The sequence below is a fragment of the Molothrus ater genome, chromosome Z, assembly GCF_012460135.2.
Source record: "Molothrus ater isolate BHLD 08-10-18 breed brown headed cowbird chromosome Z, BPBGC_Mater_1.1, whole genome shotgun sequence".
Classification (NCBI taxonomy): domain Eukaryota; kingdom Metazoa; phylum Chordata; class Aves; order Passeriformes; family Icteridae; genus Molothrus; species Molothrus ater.
Window position 1 is genome coordinate 20,826,919 of NC_050511.2, and position 14,734 is coordinate 20,841,652.

General features: G+C 32.7%; 1 protein-coding gene across 2 annotated transcripts in view; it reads right to left on the reverse strand.

Annotated features, from left to right (window-relative positions):
- ADAMTS6 (ADAM metallopeptidase with thrombospondin type 1 motif 6) overlaps positions 1–14,734 on the reverse strand; it is a 134,627-nt gene that overhangs the window by 34,820 nt on the left and 85,073 nt on the right. For both annotated transcript variants that reach the window (XM_054517918.1, XM_036404041.2), the window contains exons 11-13: positions 10,975–11,082; positions 5,874–6,019; positions 3,577–3,640 (exon numbers count right to left, since the gene is read on the reverse strand). In XM_054517918.1, the coding sequence (XP_054373893.1) occupies positions 3,577–3,640; positions 5,874–6,019; positions 10,975–11,082 (318 nt within the window). The remainder of the gene's footprint in view (positions 1–3,576; positions 3,641–5,873; positions 6,020–10,974; positions 11,083–14,734) is intronic.

Here is a 14,734-nt window from a genome sequence, read left to right on the forward strand (position 1 = left end):
TAACAAAGGTCTATACAATCCCTCAGAGAGGATGAGAAACAAGCCAGAAGAGCAACAGTTCAAACTCAGGTACAATTACATTACGTGGCTTCTCACATTAATTAATTTCAGGAAAAAAAGTGCTTGAAAATACTAAAATTATGAAAGCAGCAAACAATATCTGTGCATGTATGCGTAATGAAAGGAACAACCCCCCCCCCCCCAAAAAAAAAAGAAAACAACATTCTGCTAAGAGAAAGGCCTGAAAAACAATAAACTTTTAGAAGTATGTCTACACATGTATATGCATGAAACATTTCCAGAATTTGTAAGCAAACCATGTTTCTCATAATAGATATTAAAAAGGACACTTACAATTTTAGATGTATGTCAAATTAAGATTCGCATCCTTATAAATATTTTAAATCAATTAGTTACTATAACTGAGAAATTATGTTTCTTGCCATTCTACTAGAATTTTTTACTACTACATTTTTTTTATTAAAAACACTTTGGTTGGAAAAATACATATTTTTTTTAGAGATAATGTGGTTCACGGTAGAAAACAATTTTCTGATTAGTGTGTTCTTTCTACCACCCTTATGCTTCCAGAACTTATTACCTAATGTTATTTTCTGCTGATCTCAATGTTTCCATTAGCAGATGCCTTTTGAATTAAGAAGTCATATATGGCTTTGGAAGTGCTTGATGAGAAATAAGTCTAGTAGGAGTGTGTGCACTGCTTCCAAAGGATTAAAATGGTAAAAAAAACAAAGACAAGAGAACTAACTTATGTCTGCAAGAACACTGAAGTCAAAATGAGAGGGTTTTTGGGTTAGGAATGGTAGGCACTTTAGGCAGGGCTATGTTGAAAGTTACACATGGGCAGTAAATATTGATGCTGTAAAAGAAACTTCAATAGAAAAAATGTACAAACAGCACATTACTCATTAAAAAAATAACAGATTAAATAACAGATTTCCATGCTCTTCCATGCTCACTTACATTAATCAACATATTATTCCATTAAAACTATCAAGGACTAACTATCAAGCGCTAAGGACTAACATAAATCTTGAAACAAGCGTCTCACTAGTGTCTACTAGTGTCTCTAATTCTTAGTGATGTAGAATCCTAAATATTGATATGACAGAAATGGACTAGAATTGTCAAAAGCATTAAGAATGTAAATTTAGACTTCTGAAAGTACCAAGACATTCACACACATGAAAACCATACCAAAAAACATGTTAAAAATTGGATCACAAACTGTAATAATGGCATTTTCAAACTGCCTGGCTTGAGTTTGCAATCAGTTGTTTATCAGACCTAGGCAATGAAATTAAAAGTTCCCTTTCCAATACCTTGTTGAAATTACTGATTGAAATATAAGAATAGGTAGGAAACCAGTACCTCAGAAGAGAGTGCTGTAATTTTAAAATATTTCAATAGATTGTTGCAGTGGTTTGAATGGATGCAAATTGCTACACTCAGGTATGAACAATTGGCTGTGAAGGCACAGCTGAAGAGTGACCTCCTAAACAGCACTTTTAAGAAAGAGTTTTGGGCACTTGGAATCCACTTGGACTAAATGAACATTGTCACTGCCATAAGAAAAATTAACAAAATACTAAAATGAATGAACAGAATTCCATCACTAAGGTGACAAACTAAGTTTGAAATTGGAGTTCTCTCTGACAGGCCTCAGCTAGTGCAGTGGTTTGTGCACTATGATCCAAGGTGTGTGCTATTGGGATCTCAGTGGTTACCGACACAGAGATGGTCTGGTGTAAAGAAAACTAAGAACAGACATGATAGTAATCTGCAAACAAAGGAAAGGTTCCAATCTAGGGAATAATACCAGTTATCTTCTTATTTGGGTTAGGGGGTAAGTAGGGATCTTAAAGGATTGAAAAACATACATAATATCTTATGAAAATTGTACTGACTATAAGGATATTAAAAATTCTTAATGTTATTTCCTGGACTGGAGGTATTTCAAAACAGGCCAGGTGCCTAACCATCAGTTAAAAATGGTTTATTGAGAATTATTTTGGCTTATAACAGGTTTTAAGGAAATAAATTATACACTTTTGACAGGCAAGGGATAACTTTTCTATTGGTTTACCTTCTGAGTTTCTAAAAGCTTTGTTTCTAAAGATTGCTGGAACTCATGTTCCATTTGTAGCAGATCAACTGCCACAAGTTAAAGTATCCTCCATGAACCCACTTTTAAGCCCTCTTACACTTTTTATACCTTTATAAAATTCAGTGCTAGTGTGTTACACAGTCCTCTTACACACTCTGTGCAAATGTATTCAAAACCTGCTGTTTTGCCACCAGGTATTTGCTAATTACTCTATTACCAGAATGATCCTGCAGTTCCACTTTAGAGCTGAACTCATTGGACAGGGACCCTGAAGGGGCTGGACACAGTATAAATGTGTAAGGTCAAATTATGAACCTAAATTATAAATTCAAGTAACTTAAAATTCAAACCAGAAAAAAATACACATTATAAAGAATTTCACTAATAAGTTTCCAAGTCAAATTACAGGTCAGTAGCACTGCAAATATAAAAAAACCTCTCCTACTATTTTAGCTTTAAATTCATGTTAATTTTCATCTTAAACCAAGGAAGTTTGTGCCACTGAAATAATCTAAACCTAGAGACATTATTTCACCTATTTATCTTTCAATATATTCAGGAAAAAATAATAGTTTATATAATAATTCTTTGGAAAAAATACATTTATGATCATTATTAATTATTTTTTTTTCTGCAAATTTCTCCATGGAGGTAATTCTCATTATTAGGCAGTATTAAAAATTTCCTAATTAAAAATTATTTTCTTACTTTTGATCACAGCTGCCCTGTTCACACAGCCAAGAAGTGGCCACGGTATAGCCAGAAAAACTCAAGTTTGATGCTGTCCAGTAGGAGCTGTAAAACTTTTCCAGTTATCCAGCCTCCAAAATCCAGTGCACCATTCTGGAACCTTGACTGTGTTATTTTTTTTCTGTAGATGTGTATCTTTACATTTGTATGTCTTGCTACAATCTCAATTTGAATGGATCTGGTTTATCAGATGATACACAGTAATTAATTTACCTTTCTCTTTACTTTCACTCAGGTAGTTTTTTGTAATTGGAATATTTAATAAACAATAAATATTTTTGTAATTGTAGTTCACATATGAAAATATTAAGTTTTATCAGGTGTCTTTCTAATTCTTATGGCTGATAGGAAAACACAAATTTGAATTTGCTTTCAAATTTGGCAACCACATGATGACTGCTTACTGAAATCTGTCAGTCAAAATTTAGAAAATTTCACATATGCTTTATTGAATTACCCTTGTTCACATTTTCCAGGGAAACTCAAGTGGAGCTCACTCCAGGCCTTAATGCAAAGGCAGTAGCTAGACACCACATCAAGACAGGATCCTAACATTTACCAGAACACACAGGGTGCCTGCAAAAAAATGTGCCTTACAAGACTATTTGCTAATTAAACACAAAATCCATACACTTTGTGAAATGGAGAAAAAATCATAAACCAGTAAAGTTGATCACAGTAGAATAAAAATTACTTACATCAGTATTACAGGAGCGATAACGCTTCCTTTCTCCAAGACAATATTTGCCTCCACCTGAAGGCCTGGAAAAACATGTTTATACATTAGGGTATGCCCTAGAACAAATACAACCGCATGAGATATACTAATGCAGGTATAATTAATCCAAGTCCAAGAGATATCCATTACATTTAAAAAAAAAATAAATTCAAGTTTTAAAATGAGATTTTGTTAAGAATTACATCTTTGACATGCATTGCAGCAGACACAAAATATTACTTGGTATTTGAAAAATCATTACTCATAATATTAATGTAGTTTGCATAAGTTCCAAACAGTAAAGTTTAATTGCATTTTGAACATAATAAAAAAAAATCCCTGTTGTTTTTAATAATTGACTTTGTTTATAAAATTAAAATGAGAAATGTGTAAACAACCTATATGATACTTCTTTTTTCAATCATCTCATCTTACTCGAAAACCAACAAAGACCAGTTTTAAACTCAGAACCAGCAAACACTGTATATTCTAGTTCAGAAATTTGAATCTGATTTGAGTTAATCAGTATTAAATCTGAGGAAACTCCAGAGTAAGCAGATTTGTATTAGTTAAGGTAATTGACTGTTAAATTCCCAAACTGCTCAAGAACATTATCTATCTTCCATACAGGTCAAATATTGAACTAACTTAGACTTATATGGAAGATTAATCAGACATCAGCTCTTTGGCTTGCAATTTAATAGCAAAAAGAGAAAAAATACTTTGTGAGGGTTTAATAATAAAAAATTTAAATATTTACAATTTAAAATTAACTATAAAATCAAATCAATACTATTTTTCATATTACAGTATTTAACCAGGAAATGTTATCCTTAATCAACAGGGTTGGTTTTTTTTTCCTATTGTAGACATACCCTCTCCCAAATGCATTTGCCTGTTAAACACTGAAAATGTAATAATTTTCATCATACCAACCCAAATATATGGTGATAGAAGTTGAAAAAAAACTTAGGATATTATTCATGCTCCTAGCAAACATTTCCCTAGGCTTTTTAAACACTGCTTTGGAAAAAAAATCTTATTATCTCACTAACACAGTCTGACTGTGTTATTGATGCATACAGGTAATTTCTGCTTTTGTATCTATTGAGTAAGTAGTGATAACGGCCAGATTAGGTAGTTATTGCTAAAATAGGGGACAAACAGACCACCTTAAGTAAAAGTCATATGACATTATGGTAACTGTCTTGCAGAGTGCAGTGGAAAGCTGATGGATGGTGTGGCTTGGAAAACACAGACACAAGAAACAAATAACCCAAGTGAACAGAGAGCAGAAGACAAGAAAAGTAGTGAAAAGACAGAGAATGAATTTTCATGAAAGAAACACAAATGACTTTTAGAAGAAATGGCCTTAAAAACCAGTAGTGGCAAAGGAGATAGTGATTATGAGAAATGACAAGAAGAGAACATGGAGTAATAGAACTATCCTGTGAAAGCCTATAGCTGTGGTGAGGTAATCAGAACAGGTAAAAGCCAAAACAAAAAAGAGCAGCAATTCATTCAGCAAGCAACAGCAATAGAAATAAGCATTCCTCATTTGAGAAGAGATAACAACAGAGAGAGGAGCTCTGACCTGACAGAACTTCTCTGGAACAGTGCTCAGGACATTGGAAAACAGACAGATTGTAAGACAAGTACAGATATATACAACAGATCAAGCTGTAGTGGAGAAGCTGGCCCCTCCTCAAAGAGGGCAAATACACCAGTAGAGAGTAGTGGCAGGGAAAAAAGATGTTGAATTGTTTAAACAGTCAGTAGGAAGTCACATGTGAAATGTGGGACAAGGCAGCACACAAATACATTGTATGTAATATAATATTACTACCTGTGGCTTGTATGTAAACAGTTATATTGAAAACCTTGGAAATACTGTGTTGGGTTTGGGGTTTATTTTTTTAATAAGTAACTGGAAATTGTTATTTTATATCTGAGACAAGCATTAAAGGAAATATGCCCTAAGAAAGTAACCTCTCTATGGCATGATTTAAATATATTTTGATGAACAACACGTCGCATAAAGAAAACCATTCTGGTTACTGCTAAATATAAATCCAGCTATCTTTACAGTACATAAGATACATTAAAAATGTTAGAAGCATGTCTAGTGAACTCCTGTTTAAGCAGTTCTGTCTGCTATTTTGAAGACAAATGTTGGCAAACTAGCAAAACATTTTTACAGATAACAAGTGAAACCACAGTTTTGAATAATTTCCAAATGTGTCTTTTTGTTGGCTCCGGCTTACTTTAGCTACTTACGCTGGACTGTCACAGTGTCTTATAGATGAGGAGACTCCTCCCCCGCAGGTCCTGCTGCACTCTCCCCATATTGACCATGGACCCCAACCCCCATCTATGCTCTGGGGCCAAGTGCCAAAAGGTACGCACTCTCCCTGATAACACCACTGAAAGATTTCACAAAAGAAACACAAAATTAGCTTGGAGGCTGACAGAGTTATCAGGACAGAAAAATATAAGGGTCAGACAATGACCAATTATAGGCATTAGCATTCTGTGTATAGATAACAAGACTAGTATTTTACTTTTTCTAGCCATGTTTAGACATTGGTGAGGGTGAGTGTGATTTGTTAAATGTCTCCACTCAGTCCTGAATTATAGGTCCCTAACACACACCAGAAGTATTTTTTATTTCATCAGCCTCCTTAATGTTTCACAATTAAGGAACTACAAGTTGCTTACATTCTTTTAAACACTAAGATTCATTTCCAAGCCTGGTTTGGTAAAAGACCGTCTACTGAAGATTTATGTAGAGGCTTCATTACAGAAAATAAAAAATTCCCCTGATAACATTTTTAAGAAAGCATTTATTTTTATAAAAGAAAATCTGGAGGGTATTACAATGAAGGAAGAATTTTTCTCAGTATTTCATTCACTAACACTATAGACATAATAAAAGTAGTCCTGAAGCATTAGACATGGTACAGAAAATCATTTTATAATAGTGACTGACCACTTGTTTGGGGCAGAATGGACACGTACTTCATTCAAGCAAACATTTAAACTTTGCAATATTATTTACTTAAATCAGAAATACAAAATGACGGACAAAATTCACCCAAATTATTAACTATTAAAACAAGTTTATAATTTAGTTCATCAGAGACCTTTTCTAAACCATTCAGAAATAATCCTGGAACCTGTATTTTGATCACATTCTGGTGTCTACCATATCACTGAGAATTTGAAGCAGCTCAGTTAGATACCCTTTCCTACTACTGCAGGCTTAGGTGACAGAGCAGAGCATGGACTCAGGTCCACCACGACCTGAATCTGCACATTTCCCTTCCAAAAGCTGAGCAAGTGCTGTTTTTAAACTCTCTCAAATTTCTGTAGTATTGATCATTTCCAAAAAAAAGACAACTTCAGTGTCCACCCCTCATCACCACAATGTTTTGCAATGCCTCTCACGACACAATAAGGATGGAGTATAAAGGGAGCTAGAAGAGTCCTAAAATCATATGGTTTTCTTCGCTTTACAGTGATAAATTGATAGAAATTTTATTAATAAATGTAAGAATCTCCTTGTTAAAATCTATTAGAGATGCCACAAAAGTACATGAACAGATATGCTAAAGTCAAAAGCTAAAAATGAAAATGCTTCTAAGAGTAAAACTGTAATCAACTAATTTAATTTAAATTACACTACATGCATTACAAACATATCAAGATCCAAGCTAAAAAATGCAAGCTACTCAGATTTAAACTCATAACAATATCACAGATATAGAACTGAAGAGGTAAACCATCATATTCCATACTATTAGAACTATAGAGACAATAGAGACAATAGAGACTATAGAGACAATAGTGCATTATTTTTCCAAAGCGGTATAAAATCCCTATAGTGTATAATTTCCACTGTCATGCAAATGTTGTATTCCGTATTCCCATGCTCCCCTGTAAAACCTCTATAAATGCTGGGTTTTCTCATCTACTGAACTTAAATCTGAGGATTTAATCCTCACCTCTCTGTCTCTTAATTTTCTAGTAAAAATTTATCTTTCACTAGAAGCCAGTGATGCATACAATCTCTGTCATAATAATTTAAAATTACAAAAGTCTTCATTACTTCTAATGGGACTGCAGAAATGTGTTTCCTCCAAGAATGACAGCAACTTCATCTGCTATAATGAGGTTAGAACTATTGAGTAGTCACCATATGAAGAAAGAAGAGGACATATTTTAAAAGAACTGTTCTACACAGAAGGTTTAGATCTGAAATATTAATTCTTCTCTAATATTGAAAGAATAATTTTCCATTATTTCAGCAGAAAGATGACAGTGATGCATTCAAATACACATAAAATATGCAAATCCTCTGTGAATAAAAGCACTCTGAAATTTTTTCTGAAGAAATAACTAATGAAAATAAAATATGATACGTAGCACATTTGAGATACTTTTACGAGTATTAGCTGCTTTACAGAATTAACATTTATAACACTATGATTTCAGCAAAACCACACAGCAAGTACTCTAATATAGAGAAAAATTTATTTCCTATTTTGTATGAGGAAGAAAAATATTAGTGTAAGTTTTAACTACTAATTTTCAATCATTGATTCAACAATTATTTTGCAAAGAAGTGTCATATTCAATAATAACGTACATTTATTTTATGTTAATGTCCAAAGACAAGTTAAATCATCCCACAATGTAGCTAGATAAATTATCCTTTCTGCACTGTGTTTGCATTTTTTGCATGGTGTGCCCGTCTTTTCTATCCCCAGCATGGATGTAATCTGTGATCAATAGAAAGGGTCACCTTTTTTATTACTGTAAATTAAAACACAGCATAAGTGTTCCTATCAGTTTTGTCTTATTGTTTTATACACACAATTTCTTAATGACAGTATTTTTAAAAAAATCTATCAGTTAATTTACCTTCACAGGCACATCTCTAGGAATACCACAGAGAAGCTTCATGCATATTTAAAATTCTTATTACAAATTAGGAAAAGTGTACCTTTTTGAACCCAGCTGATATGCAAAACCCTTCACCAAACCATGAATATATTAAAGCTTCAGAAGAGAACAGATGTACCAGTTCCATCAACAGCAAGAAACAGTTCTATTCTTTTTCCCTGTATGCAGACAACAGCTGAATAACTCTTATGGAAAACATTGTAAAAACCTTCCTGGGTAAGCAGACATCTACCACGGAAAATTTCAGCCCAAAGGGTTAAAAGCTTGGCAAGTCTATAAAAACAACTGAAAGAAGGTTTTACTATAGAAGGTTAGGCTGTTTTAATTGTAGAAATCCCTACACATTCTGCCAATAAGATATTAATATATATTGCATCAAATTATGGTTTGGACTTTTTGGTACACATAATACATAAGTAAATATACAAATACAATTAAATACTCTGAAATCTTGTCAGGTATTTAGAGCTGGAAATTTAATTTATTATATATTTGCACAGAATGACTGCAAAATAATAATAATAATAATAACAATATTAACAATAATAACAATATTATTACAACACTAAGAACGTGTTACAGCACAGTAACCTATTTATTTCACATTACTCTTTGGGAAAGGAAATTACATATTTGGAAAAAGCTCATGATTTCTGGTTTATTGCTGCCAGGAACTATTAATTTACAGGAAGCTTTGTGGATAGAGTTTATAGACAGAATTTTCTGCTGTTAACAGGCATATTAGGTTAACAGGTTTATCTTTGTAAAATGGTATGGATTCTCTCACTTCCCTCTAAAATCTCACAATGGAAAAAAATGCTGGTGACTGGTGGCTGGAAAAAGATGTTTGGCAGAGAGCAAACTGATTAAAACTTCTTGACAAGGGAATAGATCAACAGTGTCTAAAAGAATCTCAACTTGTAGTCTCATGGTTCAAAAAACATAAATTGAGGTAAATTACTCTTTGTCATCAAAAAGGAGGATGGTTCCAAAATAAACCTAGACTGCTGATTTAAGAGCAGGGCTTCTAACATTTTCTATTACTCTAATATAGGGCAACATTTTTGGTAAAACTGTGAACGTCCCTCTATTTTTATTGCCTAGCTCTATTCACTCTATTTTTTAAAATGACCAGTTCAACAAATTTATTTAACATGGTTTACCAATATTTCCAAACCCAGCATGGAAAAGCCATCAGAACTATACCAGGTCATGGGCCCTGAATGAAGCTGTCAACACACATTAATAAACTGTGACAGCGCCCAAAAGCCTTCATTCTTGTTGTTTAAACATCAGATTGCAAGTCAAAATGCACTGTTATCTTTGTTGAAACCAGCTCAGCTAGTATGACAAAAGTCAGAGTGAAAATAGATGTTCAGAAAAAAATCCAATCTGGATCACTGAATCTCATGAACAGATGCAACCACTCTCAGACAGAGACTCAAAATGGTTTAATGTAACAAACTCTCTTCACTTTGTACAAACCTGCATAAAATAGATTATCTTGAAAAAAGGTATGTAGAATGTATTTTTTCCTCCCCAGTACATATCTTTAAAATCAATTCAAATATTTTTCTCTCCTTTTCAAGATCTGTATAGATTTTGCCTTGTAACTGAGAAACAGTCTTCTAATATTCTTGTCTGAAACTACTGATATACAGAGATTGTTTCAAAATCAAAATTCTCATATTCAGACAGATATTGAAGTGCTAAATGTATCTATTGCAACACTATCTTTCTGTACTTTTCTGTTAGGTAGAAGAGTTTATCTGACTCTCTATCAAAGTCTGTAAAGCCAAACAGTTATGCAAGCATAACGGAATAATGAAAAAATAATTCAAAGTCAAAATAGAAAGGTCACTGGGAAATACAGGCTTTTATAAAATCCTTTTATGGAGTCATCCTTTTTTCTATATGCTTGTATGATTTGGCATATATCTGAAAAAATAAAATTCTGTTCCCTTCTAACAGAATTACATAGTTCAGACTCTAGATTATGTTGCACATTTTCAAAGTCCATGGCAGGCCTAAAGCTGTAACAATTCTTAATCAAGGAGTGGTATAAAATCAAATAAAGATTAGAGCTGAAGAGTTTTTTTAAAAAAATTACAAAAATTACTCAAAAAATAGACATAAGAAATAGAACAAGTTTGGGGGTTGTTTTTTGATCCAGGCTCTAGAGTTTTACAGAAAGGATAAATATTTTATAAATTACACATTTAAAATAATGGTGAAAAAATTCTGTAGAACACTTTCCATTACAATGTACACATATTATGTGTACATTGTAATGGAAAAATTTTTGTTTGAACTGTTGTAATTTCTGTGAAATACTTTGACTTTCTAGTTCTTTCTTCTTGTAGTCTTTGAACAATAAATTGCTTCTTAAAACAATAAAACTTTTTGTACTCACCCCCTTTTCAATGCTCCCTGTTTGGCAAAGAGTACCTTCTGCTGCTGGAATGCTGTTGGTAACACAGCGGTTACTTTTGCTGAGGCACCAGAGCTCTCTACACACTTCCTAGGAAAGAAGGGAGAAGCAAGTTGATCAGAATAAAAGCCTAAAATTTCTTCCAGTCCTCATACAAACAAGTATGCAAAAATTTGTTTTGAACAGAGACAATTAAGACATCGTCTGCAGAGAAACATCTAAAGACAGCTGTCACAGCAGCAATTTTGAAGCCACTATATTTTGCCTAAGAATACTCTGCCCAAAAAAAACCATTCTGGAAGCATCAAAACTAGACAATAATATTTTTTTCACACCTGCAATGTAAGTAATGTTCTATAATTGCTTTTTTTCTTGACTTTTGCTAAGACTGGGCTTAGTATATTTTAGTGTTACAGAAGTAGTCTTCAGATGAGCTGTAGTGTCTCCATTAAGGCTGCTATCTGCCTCAAAATTACCTGCCAAAAAGGATACCAATAATCTTGAGATTTGAAACAGCAACAATTATTTTTCTTTCCTTTATGTAAAAAGAAAGTTTTTGAGCTCAGACTAGCCACATTCCTCTTCTGCAACACTTGTTAAAGCAGTGCATGTTTAGTTAGAACTAACTAACCTACATACTAAAATATTTCCTTTAGGCTTTTCAGATTTGCAGCTGCTCTTCCATAAATTATTTATCCTATCCTATTTCCCTATGTTGTCAGTGTTAAACTAACTGAGATCTTCAAATAATCGTTTTGTTCCTACCATATTTTCTTATTTGGTTTTGTCCATTTATTAATTTAAATTAAGCCAGATCTGCTGATATTGGAGATAAATTGTTAAAACTAGCAAAGGGTTGAAATTCATAGTGTGGGCATGATCCAAAATTGGGTGAACACCGGAAATCTTCACAGTTGCTTCAGTTGCCCCTGGATTCAGCTGTGTACACACAAAAGAATGAAGAATGTTTGCTTTTACAGTAAATTACTTACATAATAATATTTACTGTATTACTTTGGGATCTGTGCAAAAGTTCACAACTTCCTTTTACATATTCTATATTTTAAAATATTTTTTTAAATTTTGGAATATAACAAGATCTTTAAAACGATCTTATGATAATCCTTACTGTTTCATTTTATTTAACTGCTGCTTGAAGTAATATTCTACAAAAAATCCTTGTATAGGTTCTATAGTGAAACTTGAAAGAAAAAGAAAGAGGAAAAGACAGTGTGAATGAATTAAAGTTATTGTCCACTCCCCTCCAGGTTCATTGTTTCTCTGAGGTAATGAATAAGTTATCTGGCACTTATACACCCTATATGATGTGTTCTTTACACATCATCAGGAACAACTGCTAAGTTTTACCCCAAGATTCATATTTCTTGCATTGTACTGCATATAAAAATTGATATATTTATACATTACTCTCTAGTGGCTGCAGCAACAATTCAACAGTAGAATCTTTTCTTGAAGAATGCAAAATTATTTACAAAGTTTAAAAACAGCTGGTGCCATTCTTGCAGGGATGTTAGTACAGTGTATTTAGTTTCATGATTGGCAGAAGCAAGGTATCTTCTCTACAGTCCATTAAAAAAATAGACTATAGGAACGGTTTGAAATTAAACTGAATGAAAACTGGTGATTCCTGGACTTTCCATCTAATTTTTGACAATTAGGCCTAACTTAATTAATCCTATTTAGTGTCTGACTCTATGAAAACTTAAAATTATTAAGCCTGTTTTGGGAGATTAACTGCCCCTTGTAAAAGTCTACCTGTAGGCAATGCAGAACTCTTCAAATTAGTTTTCTTTCAATAAAGAAATGCAAGCAGTATAAATATTTACGTAAAACTCTGAGCAAATTTGATTTTTCTCACTCAGCTGAAAAATCTTCAAATTAAGATACATATATATATTAAATTAAGATACATATATATCAAATTAAGATACATATATAAATAAATATACTAATTAAAATAAAACAGAGAAGTAACAGAAGATACATCACAAAACTTCTTGAAAAATTTAGCTCAATTACAAATTTAACAGCAACCAACTAAGGTGCTAAAATTCAACACTAAAACAATTTCACATCTAAATCAACCATGAATCCAAACTTCAGTACAGTACAGATTACAAAATTAAAATGTAAAATGACTTATTTTCAGACACAGTATGAGGTCCTCCTGTAATAATCCTGCCTTATTTACTTTAACCTTTAATTTACTTCCTCATTTTGATTAACAAAATGGGTGTAATTTACTCACTCATTCTTCACACATGGTTTATATTGTTAAATAAAAAAGAGTCAGACTGTGACAATTCTACTTTTGACCTTCAATTTTTTTAGATCTGACCAAGTTCAAATGTCTAAGTTAATAGCTGTTCTTACTCATGGAGTTTGCTCCAATGTTCTGAAAAGCAAAACATTCAACCGCATTAAGAAACAAAGATTTCGAACATTCTGATATGGACAAAAGCAAAAAATCAGGTCTGGATAGCAGTCTGGAGTTTCAAAACATCTATGTTCCAGGATTATTTGAATCTAGAATTCTGGTTTTTGCTCCAGAGTTTATATGCAGAATCCCACTTCTGACATACCTACACAAGTATACCTTCTATACATCACGTAAGTGGAAGTAATAATTAATGTCTTTACCATTTGTCTCTACAAATGAAGCATTTGACAACTTCCTTTCAATAGGATTCTTTCTGTATATTTAGACTCCTCTGGTGCATTAGACTCTTCTAATTCACTGATCTAATACCAGCCTGACATTTTAATTCAACAGTGTGAATTAATGAATACAGCACTCCAGAACTATTTTAGTCATTCATCTGTTTGCCAGAAGATAACAAGCAGGTCAACTCACCTCTCTACTTCACAAAATGAAAAAAATATTTATTCCTAAATTGTTTTGAGAAGCAGTACATCAAAACTAGATATTATTATTGACATATTCTGATAATCCTTTTTCAGATGGTAATTTCAACAGGAATTTACCTCAGTAAATCCCTAAAGACAAAATGATAGTGTTGAAAAATTACTATGGGCTTTATCATACTATTAATGTGTGAGCAGAAACCTCTCCTTAAATCAGAAAGGAGTTCTGTTTGACACAGATATACAATATCCTAAAATCACCAGAATATTTCCTCAAAGAGAAGCTATTCAAAGCACCAAAGATCCACAAAAATAACAATGTATCAATTTGTAGATGTAATTTATATTAAACCCAAGAAATGAAAGTATTTTGGTAATATCTTTTAAATATAGCCAAATTTAAGATACTGTTTATTTTTCCCCACTGTACTGCATTTAAAAGAAAACATAGACTCTGAAGTATACTCTCCATCACCCTGTACATGAAATGAAAAATAACATTAATAGCCATTTGAAAACAAATGAGATACCTAACAAGAAGTAAAAAATCCATCTGTGTTGTTATTTGATTAAATGAAGATGGAATTAGACAAGGTGTTCCTATGGCTAAGTCTTCCTTATTTTCAACTGACTTTGGAAAGTTAAACAAAGCGGTTCTGACTACGGTTCATAAAGCTTTCGCTTCTCCAGCTCAACCCCATGAACCCTATACCTGCTCCTACTTTAGTTACTGCCAAGAGCTATTTCCTTACTACCACCATTATCTGTAACACCTCTAACCAATGGTTTTTAATAAGCCAGCCTTAAAAACATACAAGAAACTGCCCTGAAAAAGTCAAGCCCAAAATAACTAATA